The sequence below is a fragment of the Nicrophorus vespilloides genome, unplaced genomic scaffold (genome assembly GCF_001412225.1).
Source record: "Nicrophorus vespilloides isolate i.1.1-1 unplaced genomic scaffold, Nicve_v1.0, whole genome shotgun sequence".
NCBI lineage: Eukaryota > Metazoa > Arthropoda > Insecta > Coleoptera > Silphidae > Nicrophorus > Nicrophorus vespilloides.
Genome location: NW_017100106.1, coordinates 897,016 through 922,183, shown reverse-complemented (window position 1 = coordinate 922,183; position 25,168 = coordinate 897,016). Strand labels below are relative to the sequence as shown.

Genomic DNA, 25,168 nt, shown 5'->3' with positions numbered 1-25,168 from the left:
TGAAGAATAAAAAAGTTGCACAAGTTTAAATGCAAAGCGAAATAATCAATTTAATAATCAATAAATTTAACACAAAAAATAATAAAACAATTTATGATGCTACAAGAGGTTCCGTCTCTTTCCAAAGCCATTCCTTCACATCAGTTTTCCCTTGTTGTTCCAAAATTGGTCCCAAAATATCCCGGCATTTCTTGTGATATCTATTCAGATGACCTAATTCCTTCTCTGTTAACATATCAACTCTGATCATTTTAGTTTGAATTGGCGCCAAAGTAATTGTATCGAATGTCAAATAACCTCTGTTATTGAAATTATGCGGTGGGGTGGCTACTACGATTTCAACAATATCTTCGATTCTAATTCCAAATTTCCCATCTTCGTAAAATCCTGGTTCATTTGAAATGAACATACCAGCTTCTAGACCTGGATCATCCTTAGTTGTTCTCCAGGAAACTTCCATCGGGCCTTCGTGAACGTTCAAATAGGAACCAATGCCGTGTCCAGTTCCATGGGCGTAATCCAAACCGACATCCCAAAGGAATTTCCTTGCAAAAGCATCTAAGCAATTGCCTTTGATTTTAGTCGGAAAAACACTTGTACCCAAATTGATTTGACCTTTAAGTACTCTTGTGAAACACTCTCTTTCGTATTCAGTGGGAGTTCCAAAATGCATAGTTCTGGTAACATCGGTGGTACCATCTTTGTATTGGCCACCAGAGTCGCACAGGTAAATGCAATTAGTTTTGATTTGAATATCAGAATGGCTTGTAGGTTTGTAGTGGATTATCGCACCGTGTGGACCAACGGAGCTTATAGTATCGAAACTGGGTCCAACATAATCGTTTTGCTCAGCTCTAAAAGCTTCGAGTTTGTTTGCTCCTGAAATTTCTGTAATTGTTTCGGAACTAACATTCTTCTCTAACCAGGAGAAATAAGAACATAAGGCGACACCATCTTTTATATGCGCATTCCTCATCCCTTGTCTTTCGACGGGATTCTTAATAGCCTTAAATAATTGCACAGGGGTGTTCTCATCGATTATAGACTTCTTTGGAATTACGCTGAAGATGGAATAATTAGCTTGGTTGGATACCCATACCTTTCCTGCAAGACCTTCCATGTTTTCCTTTAAAACTTCCTTAATTGTATCATAATTTTTAATAACAAATTTTTCATTTCCAACTTCCTCTTTCAGATGTTCCTCAACGGTTGGTGTATATTGCTTTGGGTCCATGAAAACAGTGAAACTATTCTCTTTAATGATGACATAAGAGAAAAACACCGGATTGAATTCAATATCAGAGCCACGCAAATTTAAGAACCAAGCGATTTCATCTAAGAACGTCAGAACAACAATAGACGCGTTTTTCTCTCGCATCTTCTCGCGTACTGCTTTCAATTTGTCGCCGATTTTCAGGCCGGTGTACATTAATGGCAGTGGTAGAACAGGATTAAGAGGGGCTGATGGCTTATTGTCCCAAACCAAATCAATTAAATTCGTCTCAACCGGAATTAATTTGTGACCAGCAGATTCTAATTGCTCTCTCAGTGGTAACCATCTGTTGTAACTTATTAAATTTGGGTCTACACCTACAGTAGATCCACTTGGCAAAGATGTTGACAACCAAGTACCTAAAATAATATAAATCTATATACAAACATAGATAAGGTATTTACAGGCAAAAGTACAAAATATTATACAAAAAAAAATCAAATTTAATTATACATTACTTTGAAAGAATTATATTAATTAGTACCTTGAGATGGAGTTGAAGGGACACCCTCCTTCATCAGTTTCCAATTGGAATCCATCTCCTCTGAAGCTTGCAGGTAGTACCTGCCATCTGTCCACATGCAAGCATGATTTTGTGTTACAATTGCAGTTCCAGCAGATCCAGTAAAACCAGAAATGAATGCTCTCCTTTTATCACATTCTGCCAAATATTCACTAGCATGGGCATCTGCTGATGGTACAATATATGCACTCAAAGGCTCTTTCAATTTCTGCATGTGAGCCCGAAGGCTCAACAGCAGAGCTGTTGTAGATTTGGGTTGTGACATATTGACTAACTCCTACAGCAAATGAGAATGTTATTTATATATTGTTCAAGTGTTTGATAAAATAATGATAAGTTCATATCATGTTATTCAATTAAAATTTCCCACCTTTGATAAAACGCTCGCAAGCGTAATTTAATATCACGTTTCAAGCAAATTGTTAATATAAAAAAATATTTGTAGACTGATGATTAAAAATGACAGAGAACAACAGTGGATACATTGACAGCAAGAAGTAAGATGTTTCTATTTTTACATTTGTTTACTCGAAACGTACTTAACCCATGTATTTTGATAAACAAGTTCAATACAATATCGTAATGAAAATATCCACAAAATACAATTGTAATAACTTCATATCCTGCATATTACTTTCCATCCACTTACCAATATGTATATTTGGTTGCGTGTAACTATAAAATTTAATATTGATATATGAAAATAAGTAGAATAATAAAACTGCTATTCATTTAAATTAAATAAAACAAGTTGAATTACAAGTTTTTTTAAGTCAAACACTATTGCCAAAACAATGGAATAAGAAATTATGCTAATGAAATAACGATATGCAACAACTAAAAAAATAATCGTCACGAACGAAGATGATATATAGTATAAATAATACTAATTAATTGATATTAAAATTGCATAGTCTGCATACGAGAGATCGTCATAGAAGCAAATGGAAAAAGCCTATGTCCAGAAATGTGTGCGTATAGACTGAAGAAGAAATTATGTTCAATAATAATAATTATAATCTTATTAGAAATATTTTTCTTATAAAAACATAGGAATATCATTCATTCACTCATTACTCTCCACTCTTAAATTGTTCTATTTTTCAAACACCTGTCTATTTATATCAGAGACTTATCTTCTCATTAATTTATCCGGGGCTTGATTGCCAAACTGTTTACAATGTTGTGTCCAACCATTATTATTATAATTGTTATTATTAATATAGTGTATTAACGAACTAGAGACATCGACGGCGAATCTTAGTCGCATTCTTATATAAACATATACATCAGCATAATAGAATCTCTACCGTGATCCCGGTTCTATACACTTTAATATAAACAAAGGGGGCCAAGCGTAAACATTCCCATTGATACTCCTATACCTTTACTCCAAATTCAAGTTCTTATTATAAACACATAATGATTGTTACACGTACAATCGTAATCGATCATCTTTTTCATATAAACAAATGCATAGGATTTTGTTCCGGTTTTATAATAAACAAAAACACCAAGGCCGAAACCCGTGGGAACGCTTGATCATCAATATATACAAGCCCTACTCCCAATCAGAACTCCCACCCCGTATTAATAAGAATTAACTTTGTAAGTAGAATAAATATTTAGAATTAGTCTCAGTAAAACCTTAATAAAACGAACATAGTCTTATAAGAATCTTAATATGATGTGCATAGTCTCAGATAAATCTTAAATCGACCAAGTAACGAATAAAAATATCTAAAACCAAACAAATTTAATTAAATTCCCAACTATTGAGACTCCACAACGATGGCAATATTATGCGATCGCACAACTCTTAGACAATATAATTTAATCATACATAATTATGAACATCCTTTCCTTATCAATTGATGCACAAAACAAATCAAAATATGCATTTTGAATTTGATCGCACTTTAGTTCAATAACGCAAAGGCAAGGCATAACAAGAATTGTGCTTAACGAGCAAAATAAAATATAAGAAAATGACACGCTTAACGAGCGACGTTTCACATAAAGAGTGATGTGGTGAAGTTCCGGATTGCGCGCCTGCTACATTATTTTTAAAAGTTTTGTACATATGTTATGTGTATTTTTGAATATATTAACTATTTTCGGTTGTTTTTGTAATCTTTATTTATAGCGGACGGAACGGATTATGCTCGTTAAGCGAGGTTCCACTATACCTGTATAAAAAAACCGAAATGGTAGCAGAAATAGGGTTGTAATTATTCACTTTGAGTATTCGTTGCATGGTTGATTTCGATATGTTCAGCTGAGCAGCCAGCTGCCTTTCGCTGAGTCGGGGATTTCGTTCAATTTTAGCCTTAACTTTCCGAACCACTTCTGTCGTAGATGCAGTTTTTTCCGACCACCACCATAGCGTTTTGCAACACTGCCAGTTTCGTTATAACGTGCTATGGTTCGATACACGAAAAAATTATTTACATTAAGGTGTTCGAGTGCTCTAACAATAGCCAAGATTGGTTTTCCGCTCAAATATAGGGCTATTTTGTTTTCAAAAAAAAAACTGAGACGCAAATACTTTTGCACGTTTGTAAACTATAAAATCGGCTATCATTAGGCGAAATAAATGACAGCGAAAGTTATAACCAGAGGAACATAGACGCTATGTTGCCCAATTGAACTGTAATCATCATAAAACCACTTAAAACAGATATATACAAAGTTGAAATTTAGCAGGAGTTTCTTGTTGCAAATAAAAAAAAACTATTGATATTAAAGAAAATATAAAGTTAAAAACATGTTAATTTTACCTCACATTAAGCCAAAAGTGTTTCAATATATGGGTAATCTATATATAGTATATATGTTTAAATATGACAAATCAATTTTTAGGTATATGTATTTTTAATGTTAATTCAAGACTTAAATTATACTACACTCAATGTTTATAATGAAGCTTGCACGTCAATTAATTATATTTGAAAATAAAATTTCGTTGTTCTATTAGTAAATGTATTATTGTAATTATATAAGTATTGTGTGCATTTAATCTCAATATAATTACTTAACCAACCGGAAAAGAAAATTACTTTGAGACACGAACCACGTTGAAAACAAAAACATATTTGAGTCTATATATCATATTAAATAATAGTCTTGTTTTTAATAAATATCAAAATGTTTGATCTTGAAACAATAACTAACTGACGTTTTGTTTAGTAAATAATGTAATATTAAAGTCAGGTTCAGAAAAATATTGACTACAAATATGTATAATTATAATTACGGAACCAAAAGTAAGTGATGTTAACCGTAAAAAAGTGAAAGTGATATTATTCCATGAGTAAAAAAAACTAAGTCTATCTATGATTGAATATCATATGTATAATGATTTATTTCGGAAAATATTATAGATCATTAGACACTGAGTTTCAATTTGTATAAAAATGGAATCACAAGTATCTATGAAATATTTACTTAGAAAAGTAGAAAAAAAGATAATACATGTTATTTTCAGTTTTGTTTTTATATATATAAATGATACATGTTGATGCACATATTTGAAAGTCATATTCAGTTTTGAATACATTAAATTAAATTACATTATAAATAGTATTTATTTTGCTTATAAAATGTAAATAAAACTTATTTGATATTTACGCTTATAAATGCATAAATAATGAAGGGTACCAAATAACAAAAAGAAAATTAATAACAGAATGGAATGGTATTAATTTTTTACTTCCTTTACGATCTTGTGTATTTGCCCCAGATGTGTAACATGAAGACAGATGCAATGAACAGAAGAGACATCACAAGAACTGGAACTGGACCACTGAAATATTTAAAAGAAGATATTAATGAATGAAATTTTGCAGATTGTAGTTTCTTAAATATTTTAAAGATGTTACAATATGGATAACAATTAAATCAGCTCATTAAATGTTAGGATTATAAATTTTATTATTTTTGTATTCAATTATGATTTAAGTTCTTCTCTGATAATATTAAGATCCATATGCTTCAAATAGTTGAAATAAAACATCCATATTTTACTTACACTTTGATTCCTGGGGAGTCATCAGTGTAGAACCTCCACATACCACCAGTGCTAGCTGCACCTGGATTGCGACTCCTAGCAGCTGTGGTGGTTGTGGTTTTCCTTTGCCTTACAGTGCCTCCAGCTGCAGACCTGGGGGCAGCAGCCTTTGAAGGAGACCTGGTGGATGCACCAACAGATGTTGAGCTTGCTGGAGCAGGCTATAATGGAGAAATATAAAAATCAATGAATGAAAATTAAATTCTTTAAGAGTAATAACTACGTACCATTGTGTTAAATTAAATTTAACTATATAGTATATTAGAATGAAACTTTGTCTCTTATGCACGTCCGCACTACTGCACAACTCAATTTATAATAATAGAAAAAGCTACGTGTGGCTTTCGCTGCGTTTCCACAAGCTGACACGTTGGCATACGTCACCACCAGTCACAGCAGTGTTGGCAGCGTTGGCAGTTCAACCAACTCTTGGCATTTACAGTTAGATATTTCGGCTTTGTTGACACGTTTGACCCCCACCAAAGCACACAAAAAGTAAACGAAAATAAATGGCATTTATAATTTTAGGGGAAAATTGCAAAATACATGCAAACCAAGTGATAATCGATGAACAGCATTCACTAGTGCTAGGGTTTTTCAGTTTGCATCATTGGCTGTATGAAACGATAAGAATTCGGTCAATTCGATTCAGTCTATTTTCGAATCTCTTACGTTGGTTACATTGTTGTTGTTATTTTGCGGTGGGATTATGTCCAACAGCCGACAAGAGTTGACAGGTGACATTTTGACATATGATAGTAATGATTGACATTTGGGAAAATTACTGAGTTGAAAAAACTCGAATTATGGTTTCAACCATGTATTATCTGACGAAGTTCTGTCGAATTTGCGTGAAATCCGACGAGAAATTGGTTGATTTACACAGTGCAGACTATGATTTAGTTAAATTCAGTGATAAATTGAAGCTATGCACAAACATGGTAATAAAATTTCTAAATAGATCAACTTTCTCTCTTACACTGCTATCATTCTTTTGTTCTAGGTTATCAGCAATCAAGACCTCTCGACAAGGATTTGTATGTCCTGTGTCAAAAAGCTGAGGGTCTCATATGTTTTTCAAAATATGTGCAGAAAATCTGACCAACTATTGCAGGGTTACTTGACAGAATTGATAGGTGTTGCAGATTTCCCAAAAGAGAAATTTGTTAATTCTGAACTCAAGATTGCTATCTCACCTATACCAAAAATCAAATTAGAAAACCAATTGAACTCAGAAATCACTGAGCCAAGTGACTATCCCATCAGTACAATGTAATTAACCACTTAAATTATTGAACTTTCTCTTATTGTTCTGTTCTGTTTTAGATCTAGAAGTATTATAACACACAGAGTTAAGAAAAAGAGGGTGAGTAAAGGCCAAAGGTGCAGTCTGTTGAAGAAGCTTCTATCTAATAAAAATAAGCATGAAACAAATTCTCAACAAACAAGTAAAAGCAAAGGAGGTTTGAAAGATCTGCTAGTGTTTATAAAAGATTATGATTTTGGTTACAAAATCTGTAACCCAACAAGGGATTTTAATGACATTACACCATTGGATAAACTGGAGGATTTCTCAAAAACATTCTTCTATACAGATTTTACTGACTATAGAGAGACAATATTATCTGTGATAAATGAGCATCAGTTTGAGTCCAGTGATGATGATGATATGTTTAATGCATTTGATGAGGAAGAAGACAAGAGATTGTGGAGCAAGGAAACCAAAAACTTTGAAGAACTGATAATAGAGCCAGACATCAAAATCAAAACAGAATTTACTGATGAGAGTGATTATGATTATCTGCCAACAGAGTTTGTGCAGACTTGCTATGATGAAGATGCTGTCTCTAAGCAAAGTGAGTTTGTAGACTTTGAAACTTACCTCACAAAAAGTCAATCAGTTCCTGAAAGACAGGAGGTGGTATCTACAATAAACAACAATAGGCTAATGGGTCCGTCCAGCTTGGATCTGCTGCAACAGTTCACAAGCAGAAAAGGTAAAACAATCTCTCCAAATAGCTTAAAGTGCAGAACAAGAGGGCAACCTTTCATCAATCCTCAACTCATGGAGCAGTTCAAGAAGCGCAGTTTTAAATGCAAAATGTGCAACAGAAGCTTTAAAAGTCCCGGTTATTTGCATTCGCATTGCACGAAAATGGGACATTAATATTAGTTTAAATATTTATTTATTTTATTCGAAATTATATGTAGGAGAATATGGTTTATTGTGCAATATTGTAAATCTTACTAATTTAATAATTTGATCTTGTAGAGTACAAATAATTTAATCATGTTCCTCAAAGCTATATTTTATTTATAATATTAATTCTATCAGCTTGTGATATAGGCAATCAAAATTTATCGAAACGATCAAAGCCAAACGTTTAATGGAATTTAGCTGAAACTGTCTTTGTTTACTGTATATCTTTGAGGGAACATAATTGTGCCAATTTGCGCAATTAAAAATATATATAAAATCTAACTTTGCATAAAGTACAAAAGAAAAAAAAGATGTAAAGTTATTGTTTTGTTTCTTTTATTTGTTGCTAAAAGTGATAGTTGTTAAGTGCACTGTATAAAATACAAACACAATTAAAATGAATTAAGAAAATAAGAAAAAATCGAAATAAGATTTAGATTTGTTATATGAGACTGTCCAATGTAACTTCAAATTATTGTAAATAAGTATTTTGATTTTTTAGTGGCTACATCAATTGATTTTTTGTAGAATACTGTTATTAATATATATATAATGCGGATTTATTGCTGCGCATCTTGGAAATTTTTAAACGTGTTTCTCTGTGACTATTATATTTAGTCAAATGTATATGTCTATAGTAACTTAGATATATATTAAACTACTATTATATAATATTCAACAAATGTGCGAAGTTATTGTGAACAGTAATTTGCTTGGAAATAAGTGATGTTTTTTTTTTCTTTTTTTATGGGATATGTTTGGGTCTGGGTTGAGCGTTGTCTAAATTTAATTAGAAATTCGGGATAAATAAACATGACAAGTGAATCGATTTTATATAAATAACTTTGGCATTAAGTTACTTTATGTAATTCAATGTAGTATGAATCTTTGTAAAACAATTTTAACAGTATTGTACCATTGCCAATCGAATTTATTAAGACGTAAGTTTTAGATTGTAAGCGACCATTTCCATTTCTAAATTATTTTTTTTGTATATGCATTAGTGATAAATAATTCAATCTATTGTAATGTTATTTTATTTTATATGTTTTTAAATTATATATAAATTGGTTATATTTATACTTTTCTTTTATCACGTTAAAATAAAAACCAAGTGTTTGGCTTTAACTTGTGAACATTAATAAATATTAGTTTTTTTGTTTGAATATATAAAATTTTATGGAACACTGACCCTAGTTTACTTTCTAATTATAATCATTTTTTTATGTTTTATAAGTATTAAAGTAAATCTGCCCAAACTTAAGTATTTTAAAAATTGGCGGCAAAATAGTGTCGATGATGACCGATGCATTTTGAAGTTTGGAGCCGATCGCTGGCGGAAGATTCAAGTACATAAATAAATGTTGGTTTTGTTTTTTTGTGATGTTTTCCATTTGAGTTTGTTTTGTATATTGAGACTTTTCGGCGATGGAGATCTCGATTGTTGTTGGAAATAACCCAGGTGCCCCGAGGACCACGAGGGTTATGATGGAAGGCGTTGGGGCCCGTGTTATTCGGGGGCCTGGATGGAAATGGGGAAAACAGGTTAGGTTCCCATAAAACAGATAGTTTGTTGTTGCAGGGGATTTGCACTTTCTTATTTCTAATTGTACCTTATAATTGTTTACAATCATACAACTAACATTACATTTCTCTATTATTGTTACCTCCAGTAAATATTGGTATCAATGTATGAATGATGAAAGATTAAGAAAAATGTTATTAAATTAATTGTTGTATATATTTCATGAAACTTTATGATCACTTATTAAGTAATGAGTGAGTTCTGCTACGAGGCTCAGTTGATATAACATTACATCATGTATAATATAGAAAATGTAGAAAATTTTATTTTCATTTAGTATCGTAAATACTAACTATAATTTACTATTGACAATATTTGAAATGTTCCTTGTACATACAAGATAATAGTTTATTGGTGACAAAATACATTTTAATTTAGCGGTTATAATATTCATCACTCATATATACTATTGCAGTTGAAGGTGTTAGCTATTTTTAGTGTTGCCAATTACCAAATGTAAACAATAAAGTAACAACAAATGTGAATAATGTATATAAGCTTCAATTATTGTTTAACTTATTTTCATTAAATGTGATATATCATTTTTGCTTAATTTTAGGATCATTATGAATTATATAATTGTACATTTGATGTATAGATTATCTGTATTAAATGTAGACTGAAGCCATAGACTTTAATTAATAAAAATTAATTTTTGGTGTATGTATTTATTTTTATAGATGATTGCAATAAATATTGTTAGGTGGGAAAGCTGAGACTAATTGTATAAATTATTGTTATTATTATAAAATAATAAAAGAAAAATTAAATTTGAATAGTTTCAATAAAATAAAACGTTTGTCCACTTGTTTTATTTGTTTTTGAACCAAATTATTAATATAAAGATGTACATGTATATTTTTTAATTAAGAAAATATGAAAGTTTTTAAATAGATTTTTAAAACTTTCATTTGTTTACTTTATTATAATAATAATAACTTTGAAAATTTGATTCATAGAATGTTTCTAATTTTATCTAAATTTCTAATTTTCTAGTAAATTAAAATAACAAAGGATACATATATCTAAATAATCTAACTGAGTAAATAGAAAATAATAACAACAGTACAATATAATACTAGATAATTTAAATCTATCTAAAACCCAGTTTATAAAACATAAGTATTATTATTTAAATAATAACAATAACAGTTACATATAAAAATTACTTATTTAATCATATTAAAGACAAAACGATTGATAAGTACAAATGCTTTTATCATTGAAATTATTTTTATCTATAGTTAAAATACTATATACAGCGTTATAAAAATCATAGATCCAATAATCAGTAATTAATTACAGTAGGATTAAAATCTTTTTGCATGTATTGTATTATAATATTAATATTTGTAATTTTTTTTTTAGGATGGCGGTGAAGGTCATGTTGGAACAGTACGCAACTTTGAGAGTCCAGATGAAGTTGTGGTTGTATGGGATAATGGAACGGCAGCCAATTATCGTTGTTCAGGTCAATACGATTTACGTATCATAGATAGCGCACCGACCGGGGTGAAACATGAGGGAACCATGTGTGATACTTGCAGACAGCAGCCTATCTTTGGCATCCGTTGGAAATGTGCCGAATGTGCTAACTATGATTTATGTTCGGTATGCTACCATGGAGATAAGCATCACCTGCGCCACAGGTTCTACCGAATAACGACGCCGGGCAGCGAAAGGATATTCCTTGACACGCGACGAAAGAGTAAGAAGATCGCGATTAGAGGCATTTTCCCAGGGGCAAGGGTGGTGCGTGGCGTGGATTGGCAGTGGGAGGATCAGGATGGAGGAAATGGACGTCGCGGAAAGGTCCAGGATCTCCAAGATTGGTCTGCTGCCAGTCCAAGATCTGCTGCTTACATCGTATGGGATAATGGCTCCAAGAATCTGTACCGTGTCGGTTTTGAAGGAATGGCCGATCTGAAAGTTGTCAATGATGCGAAAGGCCAGACCGTGTATCGTGATCATTTGCCGTGCTTGGGCGAGCAGGGCCCAGGCCATACAGGTCCACCAGGCTTGAAAATTGGAGATAAAGTTAATATAGATTTAGAAATAGAAATTGTGCAATCTTTGCAACACGGTCATGGCGGATGGACTGACGGGATGTATGAATGCTTGAATAGCATCGGCACCGTCGTCGGAATTGACGAGGATCACGACATCGTAGTTGTTTATGATACGGGAAACCGTTGGACTTTTAATCCAGCTGTTTTAACAAAAGTTGTCACGCCCACGAATGGCGCAGGTTACAACGAAACGCCCCAACAGCAGTTTGCCGTAGGTGATGTGGTACAGATTTGCTCAGATTTGGAGAGAATTAAAATGTTGCAGAGGGGCCATGGAGAATGGGCAGATGGAATGACACCTGTTAGTACAAACTATATTCACGTTGATCCTCATTTAGCATTATTCTAATTTTCTTTCTGTTTGCAGACTCTTGGGAAGATCGGCCACATCCAACAGATATATAATGATAACGATTTGAAAGTTGAGGTTTGCAACACCACTTGGACTTACAATCCATTAGCAGTTACCAGACTTGCTAGTAAAGATGGGACAATGCACAGCGCTACCAGCGGAGAACGTTTAAACGCATTGTTAAAGAAGCTGTTTGAAACTCACGTCTCCGGCGATGTAAATGAAGAGTTAGTTAAATCGGCTGCAAATGGAGACGCCCAGAAATGCGAGGAAGTTCTGAAGCAGAGTAATACAGCCGGAGCTGGTATCGGACCCGATGTGAACGGCGTATTTGCTGGCCATACAGCTCTTCAAGCTGCAAGCCAAAATGGTCATTTAGAAGTCATAACAGTTCTTCTACGATTCCAAGCTGATGTTGAGATAGAGGATACGGACGGCGATAGGGCTGTACATCACGCTGCCTTCGGAGATGAGCCAGGCGTTATGCAACTTCTCGCACACGCCGGGGCAGATTTAAACGCCAGGAACAAACGCAGACAAACTGCTTTGCATATCGGGGTCAATAAGGGACACATTGGAGTGGTTAAGATGCTTCTGGATCTAGGATGCCATCCAAGTTTGCAGGTCAGATTTTTTTTTTATTTTGAATACAATTTATAGACTTCAACTTTTTAAAATATTTAATCTTCTTGATTACAAAGGATTAAGAACAAAAAAGTGCGGCAAAACTGTGTCTACAATCTTGTTTGCTAAGATTTTAATGAAATATGACTAACGCGCTCTTTAACATATTAAAAATGTTTCCACTAGAGCATTTTCATATTTTATAATGCACTTCCTGCGAAATGGACAAATTAAATCAGGATTCACCTTGCATTACATTTACAGGTGACATATTTTATTTTCTGTCTGGATGAAATATACGTAAGAATATCATTCTTTTCTGTATACATTAATTAAAAAACAAATGGTTTATTTAATAATGAATAAAAGTGTTCTCAAATAACACTAAATCTGTAAAGTATTTGTATGTTTTGCCAAAATGTTATAGTACTACACTTTGAAGTGTACAAAACGTAATTGAATTATTTTGTTTTGTTATAAATTTTGATTTAAAACAGCAGTTTCAGTTTAATACATTTCCCATAATAGAATAAATAATCTTTTACGGTAAAATGATTCCAAAGATACGCTAATCCTACCAACGTATTTATTACATTATGTTAGTGTAAAGTGGGTGTAAAATGGATAATTATATTGCATATATCTTAACGTTGACAAAATGTTAGATAATATGCAATACTTGTTACTGATATAAACCTATTTTTTTTCCTAAAATCCGAATGGTACTAGTATCTATGATTTTTATTGCTCATAAATATTGTCGTTTCCTTTTAAATTAATTAGATATATGAAAATAATAACTGAACAATAAGTTTTGATATGTTTTATTTAACGAGTTTTATATATAGTTTTTAAAGGTATTTGAATTATATTTAATTCATATTAATGAAGTGATTGACCTGGAACTGTATATTCTTCATAATTAATAGTTTTTACTCCTAAATTCTCAAAAGCACTGTTGAAACGGGATATGGTATGATCAACTCTTCTTTGGCCATTTGTAATTTGAATTTAAATGGTGACTGCTGGTCACTAATTAATATGAGCTGGGATATAAAGCGAACGGAAAAAATATTTAATGTTTTGTTCTCATTCGTTGCGGTTGGCACATGGCAAATAGGAATTAATTTACGTTTTGCAGATAATGTAATTAAAGGCTACGGAACGTCCAGGCTGCCTTCTGACTACTTAGTTATATATATTTTTTTTCTATGTTTTCTCTCGTCTCAGTCCGAGGGGGGCAGGGTATAAAGTAAATTTGTGTAATCGTTCGAGGTGGGATAAAAAAGCACTTAAGTAACCGAAGTTAATTAAAAAAGGGACCCCTGTTTTTCTCTCGCATGAGGAATGTCGTCAAATGACAAAAACAAAACGGAGAGAGAGAGAGAGAGCATTGTCTGTCTCTGCATAAAGAAAAGGGAGACTGTCTCGCATATAAAAAGTCTTGTGGAGCAGTCAGGGCTGTTGGATTCTTGAAATAATACGAGTGTTAATATCGCCTCGCTTATATTTTAACAAGTGTCTATTGCTCCTTACTTTCCACTTTTTTTTTGCTAATGTTTGACATATTGATTAATAATTATTTGCGAAGCGTGGTATAAGAGAAAAAATTATGTAAATGCGGCAAATTTCACTGGCGGGCGGTTGAAGCCGCCTCCCCTATTATAAGTTGTAAGTGGCGCGCAATCAATTACTGTCACTTTTCAGCGACCCCGTTAAAAAGCTTCGGCTTCTATTATAACTTTCCGAAAACTCGAACCTTCCCCGCGAAAATAATGTAAAAAAAGGAGGGGGGCGGCCGAGGGCACCGACGGCGCCACCACCGAATTTATATACATAAGTATTACAACAATTTATAATGGTCTAAAAACTTTTTCTTTACGGTAAGCGTTTTATTTTAGTGTTCCCGATCTTCAGGATCAGTTTGACTTTTGAGACTCTGAAATTGCCGTCACTAAGTTTGATGTGTTTCCTCCCTGCTCGTTCCGCCAATTTGTTTATCATGTTTTTCCTTCTTTCATGCCATTTTTTCGCTACTAAATGTGTTTTAAAGGTGAAAATTACACTAAACACGGTGTAGTTTTCATTTTTAAACATTTTTTTGTTACGTATTTGTTAATTATTTTATATTTATATTATATGATTGTAGTTCTCATAGTTACAATATTTAATTTAATTATCATATAAAAAGATTGATATTATCTAGTCTTATTTTTAAAGTTTGTCTGTTTAAAACTAGTCATATGGTTTCTACACTATATATTAGTTAATTGATTCTACAATTGAATATTTAGGTAAATGATTGTAACATTACGTTATACATTAATTCAGTGTATACGGATGTTGTTTTTGAATGTTTTTATAAAAAAATTGTTGGAGGGTGGAAGTCGGAGAGAAGTAATTTTAGAAATCGATGTTGAAGTGAATTATGTGGCGCTTTTTCTTTCATGTTCATGGTAGATATATAACTTTTATTGTTTCTGTGTCATTTGATGTGATGGAATTGGATTTGGGGATGTATGCAAATGCAGCAGCGCGAGCTGTTCAGAAAACACTCCCAGTAGGATTAATAAATAGATATATAGAATGTGGAAGTTCTCCCTGAACTTATAATAAACAGGATCCAAGTGAAGTAATTTAGTCCCGAAATGTGCCGTAATGCTTGGCATTAATTCCGGTTAACGTCTTTGTAAATCACCATTATATAGTGACATAGTTTGGAGTTCAACTGCACTTTTAAAACTCCTCTCCACCACCATCCAAGGATAGGGGCACTCGCACCAGTTCACATGTGTGTACATCTCCTCGATCGCAGTCGTCCAATTGGCATACTGCTGGAATTCGCTTTATCACTGTTTAACTGCTCGTAAAAAAAGTGAACGTATGCCATATGATGTTCCATCGTGACAAAGGCATCCCTTTGTGCATCATTTTCCAACTCCCCTACTCATCCTGACATCATATCTCTTCTCTTTTTACATGGACGCACGATGTTCTATGTCGAAATGGAAATTAATGTTATTCAGAACTCGCAGGTCAATGGCTTTCTATTTTATACTATTATTCTCTTTTATTTTGCTCTGCTGTTTTGTTCATTGCGAGGACCGATGGTGGTGGTGCCACCCCAGTTTTTCCTTCATCGTTCACCATTTTCGAAATGCCGCCGGCGAACGTGGCGTTGCTCTAAAATGCAAATGAATACTAATTATTTTAAAGTACTTCGCACTTCCACCGCATTTCGATGTAATAAATTCACAAAGTGTAACATTTAATGCATGTTTTATGCATGCTAATTAGCATTTAGAAGTTCCGTATTTTAAACAAACGACTTTACCGTATCGCACAAAAATGCTGAAAAATAACGTGCGCTCCTTGATTAATAATTCATAATTCGACATAAATCATACGTTTTGCCAGATATTGCATTCCAGCATTCGTCATGAATATATAATACTTGTAAAATGTAACTCGTATTCTTAATAAATTCAAATTATATTTAAACATCTCCATTCAAAAAAATACATTTTCATACAATAATATTAAATAGGATCAACATTTAATTTTTTTAATATAACATTTTTTTTCCAATTGTATTCAACTCTTCCAAATATTCTAAAATCTATAATTGCATTTATTTGAATAATTAGTCTAATTAAAATTATATTATAAAAGTCTCACTAATCATTTTTGTTATTTTTACTATATTTATCTTATATAAATAATTAAATTATTTTATTTTGACAAATAGAATTATAATGTTATCAAGTGTTTAGTAATTTGTTTCAATAAATTATTTAATATCCAGTTGATCTTCGAGAAGTTACGTTATTTTATATAAATTCAATTCATTTTTAATGAAAGAAGTGATAAAAATATTTTATCATTTATAAATTTGAAACAAAGTATTTTTGTACTGATTTAATATAATAATTAGTGAAATGTTTAAGTATTAATTATTATGTTGTAAGTATTTCTTGAAATAGATCCACTATTTTATTATATATCATATATTTGCGCGTTTGTGCAATATTCTCTTGAAATTTTATTCATAACATTAATCGCAGAGTGCTTTTACTCAGTAAAACTGATTCTGAAATGAAAGTTGCAAAAAAGAGGAATTTATATATTGCATTATATTTATTGTAGGTCATAACTAATGCACTGTTGACTGGATTGTAATTTAATCCTTGGGAGACCACCCGTTTTTACGAGCATAACTTTGTATTGAATTTAATGATGGTATAGGTTCGAAATTTTATCATTATCCTCTATCGCATTATCGTGCATAATTCACACATAATAATTATCATTTTCCAATTATTACGAACTGCACATTGCAAAATTATTATTCCAGTTTAACGGGCGGAGGCCGAAATGGCGTCGCCCAATTGCGTTTCACGTTGTAATATTATCCATATCCAGTACTACGTCGAGGCAATGAACAAAACGTGTTGCTGTAAACTAACTCATTTTTAATTTAACGCGATTTTAATCGGCGACAAATGGTGTACAACACCGTCCCATATTTCCTCGTTGATCATGGGGTCTCTCGCTCTATTTTTTTTTTTCATTTTGGTGCTTTTATTTTTTTTAGGCGCTGTACGTACGTTTTTCATTTTTGCGCATCCATTGTTCGGAAGGTTTTGTGTGTTTGAGTCCAAAGGAAATTGAAACTGGAAGATTTTAATTAGATACGTTGGAGTTTGCGTTGTTTTTAGGGGGCGGAACCAGGAGGGGGTCTGTGCTTGGAATAGGCCATAACTCTTTTGCACGTTGCGCAATTAAAGCCGTTTTGCATTTTATCTCCCTAATTGCATCCCCATACGTGTGGATTGAAATTTTGCTTGGCAATAAGAAGCTTCTACCTCCCTTCGCTCTTTGCTCTTTCGCACTTTCTCTATCGCTCTTCCTCTTACTGACACACGCTAGTGGTTGTATGAATTATATGGAAGTTGTTCTGGCGGTGACAGGGATTACAGAGAGATTTCCTTCCCGCCCTTTCATTGCATATACTACTACACACATACACAGCGAGATGCACAAAGTAAGAGAAAGAGAGAGAGTCTCACATGTACAAGTTGGGCCGCTGTTTGGAAATGCAAAATTTTCTTGCTACTGCTTCCTACTATTCCACGCTTCCAAGTGTACTTTTTTACACCTGTTTTATAGCTTAAATTCTAGTGTGTCGTTTTCAACTTTAGTCCCCCGGAATTGAATGGGTCAAGTTTCTTTTGCAACTCCGACGAGAATTTATATATGTACGGAACAAGGGGGCTCCTAACTACTGTATTTCCAAAGCAACTTTCTTAACGGCCGAATTACGAGAACTGAAAAGTTTAATTAGATTCCCGTCCCGTTTTATCTCACTGGACAAAACTACCACCTCTATTTATTTTTTGTTTACTTTATTTTCCTTCTCATTATTACATATTTATACATTTTTCTAGGATTACAGTATTAAAATTACATTTGTTTTTACACTTTTCTCAGTTGAAAAGTAATATTACGAAAAGGGATTTGCTAGTAGTAAAATTTTTCTTATATCATCTCTCATTGTTAAAAAAGTTTTTTTTTGAGATAAAACTATAAGTTTTGGTAATGTATAAGTTGCGATAATGTATATAAACTACATTATAAAAATATATATACTTTTATAATGTAATCTATATAAAAATTCCTAATCTAGCTTTTTTCCTGATCATATTGAAACACGACCTTTATTCGATACGAACATTTAAATTCCATACATAAATATTGCTCTTCCCCCAGTACAACAAAACGAAGGGGTCAAGCAAGAATTCCCGAGGAAAATTTCACACTTCACGCTCCCCGCACAAATCTATACATGATTTAAAAATACAGGGAATATGAAGTAAAAAAAAATATAACTGGAGAGTGTGCACGAGAGAAATTGAGATAGAAAATCTAAAATACCTTTGCAGGCCATGGCACCATCCAATCATTGGAGAAATTTGAAATTTAAAAATCTTCATTATAAATCCTTTTGTGAGAAATACATTAAAAAATGGAGCCTCGGGAATGGAATAGAGAAATGCACGTCGCTCGCCCTCCTTTTTTTGCGACTCTTCCTCTTCTTCACCCTCTCTTCTTCCGCGTATTTTAAAATTTAAAGGAATTGCGAGTTTTATGGTCCCGGCAAATCGAGTTCGAAAAAGTTACTTGTCAATAATAAATTCGGGAAGTATGTGATTTAATGCCCGGCTATGTATAAAAATTGTTATTACACAAGTTCCTTGCATTTTTATTGATGGAATTCGAAAGTTTAGCTCCATCGCTCTTTCCTCTCACTCTCTGCACGTCTCTCTCTTGCCTTTATTGATTGGTCCAAGAAAAATATAAGCGATTAAATGCGGAAATTGGGGAATGTCGATCGGAAACAATTTAGCCGGTCTTGTTGATTTAGTGGCTTTCCTCTCTCCTCCAATATAACTAATATTTCATGGCAGATTAATGACTCTCTCTCTCTCGCTCACTCTTTATATATAGATATACAGACATACAATATGGTATTTGCAAAAGAGCGTACTTGCGAAGGCCCATCACGTTCTATATTAAGCGGAGAAACAGATTTCGAGTGGAGTGTGGGCATAAAATTAATATAAAAATAGTAGAAATGTCGCATCATATGGCGACACGAACAGTGGCCGGGCTTTCCACCGAGACCAACCCAACCCTTGGACATACAACCAGACCATATATTTGCATTAAATATAATTTTAAACTTTAACCATTTATATTCAGACCACCGCGGCGTATTCTTTTTAACGCTATCACGTACAGCTGTGCACTAACAGTTTCCATCCAATAACTATTTAAACTCGCGAGGCTTCAAGAATACTTCCCTAATCTATTTAACGCCATTTCTACACTTAATATGGTTTTTATAAAGCTTTTTAAGTTAAGCTCTAGTCAACAAATATTTCAATTACTTATTCAAATTTATTTATTTTGCCATATTTAGATATATTGCTCATCAACTTGTATCTTTTTCTTAGTATTAAAAATAATCTTACTGGGCAGAAATGTTGACTGATAGCCCTTTGGGAAGATGTTATTTAGATTTTTTTGGCGTTTTTATGTTATATCGCAGTTTGCATATTTTTATATTTTGACCAAAACCGGACATAATTTTAGTTTTTAATTTCTATTTATTAGATAATTATATGTGATTGTATTATACAATAGTCAGACGTTAATATGATATATTTGTATAATCGGTACTTTAATTATATTACTCTGGTTATAATGAGTTATTGATTTGATTTATTTAAATATATGTAAGTCAGCAGATGTTAAATCGTTCTTAATGGCAGATGTGAAACTTACTCAAAAGCCATACTTAACAATAGAAACTTTGCATAGTTACTGTTAAACAATAGCTTGTTGCTGAGATTATAACATTACCTTAATCAGTTAATTAACATAATAATTCTCTGTTTCACGAAGAACTGAAGTGCGGTTTTGTTTTTGATTAAATGCTAATTACTTAAGTTTCATCTACATTTAATTTAATGAAGTATTTTCATTATCATTTTAATCACATCAATTTGTATTTATTTAAATACATCTGTGCATTATGAAAAAAATGTATTTTTTAATAATTATGTTGAATTATATGATTATATGTATAATAATTTATAATCAGACTGCTATTGGGAGAAGTAAATTAAAATGATTATGCTGTGGACTTCTATGAAATATAATACTAATAATGAGTTCGTTGGATTGTAGTCGATATTAGTTTGGCAACACGTGTTGGGTTTAGTAATTGGAAGGGTGGCCAGTACTGTACACCATTTAGGTAAATTAGAACTGAGACGATTTGGTGGAGTAACAAGGACCCTTGATAGATAGGAGGGAAACCTCCTAACAAATATAGAGACCATATAATATGAAAGTTTGGTGATTGTATGTGTAATTTTGTATGGAATGTGAGAGGTGTTGGAGGTGAAATGGCATTTAGGGGAATTTATACGGGATTCCGGGTGGTAGTGAAGGGGGTGTTGCAAAATGGGGGAGGCTGTTATAAAACGCTTCGTAGACGGAACCCGGAGCGATTCAGGAATTGTATTATACGGACATCGGATGTCATTGCCGAATATGTTTGTCGGCTGTGTTCTATTGCTGATCAAATTTTATATTTCATCCGCTTCTCCGTCGTAAAACTTACTACACTCACTCCCCTCTCGAAACATTCTAGGTTTACATATTATCATCGCCCTCTTTGCACATGATGTTGATTCTTCTTCTTTGGATGTTTCCGTACGGACAAAACATTCGCAAGAAACTTTCGTGATTAGGAGATTGGAACGGCTGCAATTTAAATAATGTTTCTTCTCGTAGTAGGTGCCTCCTGTTCAATATTTTTTGTGTAGCCCCATTTTTGCTATTCATCATCGTCTACATGTAAGCGCATGATGAGATCCGCAGGTGAAATTGGCACACGAGATAGCCATATTTATATCGATTATCGCCGTGTCAAATGCAAAAGTTGCCTTGTTATTCAACGGGACTCCGTGAAAACATCGTTCTCCCCGGACACACCGTGATTTACACACGCGATTTTCGCAAATAATCTAGAAATGGCCTATTTTGGAGTTATTTGGTAATTGCAATCATTTTTTGTCCCCGATTGTCTGTCCGATGCGATCGACAATGAATGGGTTTAATCGTTACTACAAGCACAGTGCATATTAGTTTATAACTTTGTTCCCATTTTGGAATTATAACCGTTGTATCTGTTATTGCCAAACTTTTAGTTGAAAAAAAAAAAAATTTAAATTAAAATTTACATTTTTGTTTATTGCTAATGTCAATTATATTGATTTTCTATATAATAACTTTATATTACATGAGTTAATTTTATAATATAACGTCATAGTACAATACTGAGATTGTTAAAAGATCATAAATCATTGGTAATTGAATATAGTGTTGATGATGAAGGGATTTCGGAATTGGAAACAGGGGTATCCGATATACACGTTATTGTACTAATATTATTTATCTCGATTATATAGTATTTATGTATTCTCAACTAAGAGATATAGAAATTAGCTACAAAGAACAAGGAGATAATTAATTCTGATTTTATATTTGTTTAAAGTATAATCAAAAAAATTGCCTTTCATTTACTATGTGTCTTTGTCTACTTTGTTCTCGATCTCGTTCATAATTTGGGTTATTAATTCATCCCTGTATTGTTATTTTCTTTGTCGTTTCTTTTGTTCTGAATGTCGCCGGATGGTTCTTGCGATAGGATCGCAACGGTGAAGACTGGTTGAGGCGGGAGGAGGGAGGGTTCATCTTGAATGGCGATAGGGAGCTCAATTAGGGCTTCGGCCACCTAAGATAAGATGCTGAATACATAATATACACACGGGGAGACATAAATTCGCAATCAGCGTCTGTATCTGAGGGTAATTATCCCGTGACGTCATTAGCGACAACAAAGCGGCACTATACCTGTCATTGGCAGAACAATATTCCGTTGTGAACAATCACCTTCACTATCTACGAGACTCTGGTTGTGCGACAGCGGGGGGAAAGGGACGACGGCGGTGGTGTTCGCTCGGGAGGGTTCAGAGTTTAGAAAGCCCGGGGATTGTATCAAAATGATAACTGAAACGTGTTTCCCTGTGGATATAGGGTGTTCCTTGTATTACCATAAGGTTACTTCCGGCAGAATAATTGATGGACTACTCAGAAAATATGTTATTTTTGTTAACAGAAAGCTGACACTGTATTCCATTTTCATTTCATAAATATATAATTTATACTGGTAAACTAAGATAATATTATTATACCGAAATAGATCTATCATTTTCATGAATGCTTATGTCAATAATTGTCAATTATAAATGATTTAAGATTTTTCTTGCTTTTCTACATATCACAAGTGAATTTGTACAATATTAACGTATCATTTTAGCACCATCAACATATTTTGTTTCTTGTATCAAGAATGACGTTAATTGGTTAAATTTTCAAAAATGTAAAAGCCACAACATGTTCTAAAATGTTTTAATGAAAGAGGAATGAAGTACTTAGTATTTTCTACCTTTATATGACTTTATATTTACTTCTGATAATTAATTCTGAATTGAGATTTGTATTCTATTTAAAATCTAGATATAATACAATACTAGATTCTAGATGCAAAGCAAAATATCAATTTGAATTGCGAATCTTGTAATCGTAGCAACCAAAAATTGGTAAATTATATATTGAACAGATTTTTTTTACTATTGCGTTTGTTTCACCATTCATCAATGTTACATCGAAGTAGATATTATATTTATGTCAGTGTAGTTAGAAAGCTTAATAAGAAATTATTAAATATTCGTCCATTTTCTTGAACAAATGGTACTGAAAGTTTTATTGAATTATTTCGTTGGTCTATCCCTTGCTATGTATTTATTAATAATTGAGGTAGGATTTTAGCTGGGACACCCTGTAAATATAGATAGTGTTCAAACCCCTTCCTGCATCTCAGTATATATGTATATATATATATGTCATCGAGAAGTTTCAGTTCCTGCGGCTGTAGCCACCCGCCCGAGATCTGCATTGTTTCGAGGGGGTTGTTCATTATTCGTCCCAATTATTTCCTCGATTAAATTTGAAAACGTAACCGGTGTGATACGATTGTTTTCCTCGGCGAGGCGATTAAAGCAGCAATAAAAAGTCGATCATTGTCCCTGCGCAGACCAAACAGAATAAATAAGCCCTGGATAAATCTAGATTAAAATAATAAAATAAAGCCCTGAATTGCAGGGGTGGAATTGGGTGGACACAGATTTTGTGTATGAGACCTAGCGTTTAATAAAAAGTGATATGTGATAGCCGGAATTTAATATTGCTGACCGCAGAACGGTCATGCCGAATTAAGTATAGGATTTTTATTTATTTATTGAATCCGGTTCTAACCCACCCCCGACGATCTGCGAAACAACGTTCGAGATATGGACGAAAATTCGCATTAGAAATTAAAATATATGTATTGATTCTGTCTATAAAATTTATACATGCATTGCAATAGGTAGTCGAAGGGGCTGGACTTCCTTGAAAGGGGTTTGGGTTGTAACAGTTCCGAATGAAATCAGGACCTGTCTGGGGGGTCGAAAGGAAAAACAATCAGGGCTAGGTCGTAAATCAGAACAGGGGCAGACCCAAACTGACTGCGATATTTTATTGAAGGAAATTGGATATGTGTATGAACTTTATTTTTATAAATAACCGAGAGTTTGTAGGTTATTAAATGTATCCAAAGAATTGATAAGGGTGGGATGTAGTTAGAACAGTATTTTAATTATAATCTATGGTGGAATATAGCAGCAATCCGGGATGGCGCTTGCACATGTTTAAGCCATTACCCGTTCCCCATTCCTTGCTTCCTCCTTTAAACTTAATCTCAAGCTACCAGGAAGGAATGTTTACCATCTAACCCCCCCGGCCCAACTTCCCTTTTAAGAAGAACGTTAATATAAATCTATGCTGCATCTCTTAACTAATTGTTATGGCCTTATGTTGAAGCAGACACAGTACACATTTCCGAGATTAATCATCCACCCTTCTTAGACTTAATTACAATCAGCGCTCCTTTATCTGAACCGTCTTCATCAGCTTTTTGTATGTACGTGTATATATATTATATCAATAGCTTAAACTATTGCGGGACATTCATTTATTTGGACGATAAAGTTGGCACACATCCATTCGGTGAAAGAGAATGTGCGTTTTATTCGCACATAAAGCACCGATTTGTCGCGCACAGTCTCTTTCGAAAAACTGGATCTCATAAAGCATCTCTCGTGAAATTTAAAGTCTTTGCCTTTCGACGACGTTCCCCCATTTAAAGGCCTAAATTCTTCGGAACATTGCTCGATATATCTATTTTAATAGTGACTTCGACATTTTAAATAAGAGATAAAAATGTATCTCCAGCAAGGATGTGGACTATTTCATGTTTTTGATATTTCTTTTTTTTCGGGTCGGCATTTGCTAAGTTCAAAACAAAAAACCGGAAAAGAACTGAGCAGTACTAGTGAGAGCGGAATAAAATGTTCATTCATCAGCTGGGAAAGTGGAGCAGACAGTTTATAACGTTACCGGACTTACACCCAGAAGTGGTATTGTTAAATGAGTCGCGGCAAAAAGTTAATTATTCTTTGGAATTGCGCGCCTAACGGTGCTTAATTAAACAAAGAATTGTATGTGTGTGTACACTACTCCAACTTTCCTAGCTAATTTATGCTTTTTTGTTTTTAAAGCCCTGGCGGCAAAAAGCCCTTCTGCCTGGTTTGTGCTCACATACACACATAGCCACGTTTTCTTTTGCCATATAAATTGTTACTTTTCTCTCTGCCCTCTCCGCTTCCCCATCACGAAAAACAAACAGCGAAAGTAGAAACGCAGGAAATAAAAAGAGGAAAAGAGGGCACAAATTAAAA

At 33.3% G+C, this 25,168-nt stretch overlaps 4 protein-coding genes across 4 annotated transcripts in view; 2 read left to right on the top strand and 2 right to left on the bottom strand.

Annotated features, from left to right (window-relative positions):
• Nucleotides 1–24: 24 nt before the first annotated feature.
• Nucleotides 25–2,290, bottom strand: LOC108568302 (xaa-Pro aminopeptidase 1). Its single transcript, XM_017929301.1, has 3 exons — nt 2,167–2,290; nt 1,758–2,073; nt 25–1,632 (listed from the first exon to the last, which is right to left on the bottom strand). The coding sequence occupies exons 2-3, from the start codon at nt 2,059–2,061 to the stop codon at nt 92–94; spliced, it is 1,845 nt and encodes a 614-aa protein (XP_017784790.1). The 5' UTR covers nt 2,062–2,073; nt 2,167–2,290; the 3' UTR covers nt 25–91.
• A 3,149-nt stretch (nt 2,291–5,439) lies between these two features.
• LOC108568310 (protein transport protein Sec61 subunit beta) lies at nt 5,440–6,252 on the bottom strand. Its single transcript, XM_017929311.1, has 3 exons — nt 6,093–6,252; nt 5,827–6,026; nt 5,440–5,601 (listed from the first exon to the last, which is right to left on the bottom strand). The coding sequence occupies exons 1-3, from the start codon at nt 6,093–6,095 to the stop codon at nt 5,514–5,516; spliced, it is 291 nt and encodes a 96-aa protein (XP_017784800.1). The 5' UTR covers nt 6,096–6,252; the 3' UTR covers nt 5,440–5,513.
• Nucleotides 6,253–6,365: 113 nt separating this feature from the next.
• Nucleotides 6,366–8,739, top strand: LOC108568309. The gene is made up of 3 exons (XM_017929310.1): nt 6,366–6,806; nt 6,869–7,137; nt 7,192–8,739. Exons 1-3 carry the CDS (start codon nt 6,672–6,674, stop codon nt 8,030–8,032), a joined length of 1,245 nt encoding a protein of 414 aa, XP_017784799.1. The 5' UTR covers nt 6,366–6,671; the 3' UTR covers nt 8,033–8,739.
• A 656-nt stretch (nt 8,740–9,395) lies between these two features.
• LOC108568284 (E3 ubiquitin-protein ligase MIB1) overlaps nt 9,396–25,168 on the top strand; it is a 207,570-nt gene continuing 191,797 nt past the window's right edge. Inside the window, exons 1-3 of the mRNA XM_017929266.1 lie at nt 9,396–9,610; nt 11,019–12,020; nt 12,087–12,695. Of these exons, the coding sequence (XP_017784755.1) occupies nt 9,494–9,610; nt 11,019–12,020; nt 12,087–12,695 (1,728 nt within the window). The 5' untranslated portion in view covers nt 9,396–9,493. The remainder of the gene's footprint in view (nt 9,611–11,018; nt 12,021–12,086; nt 12,696–25,168) is intronic.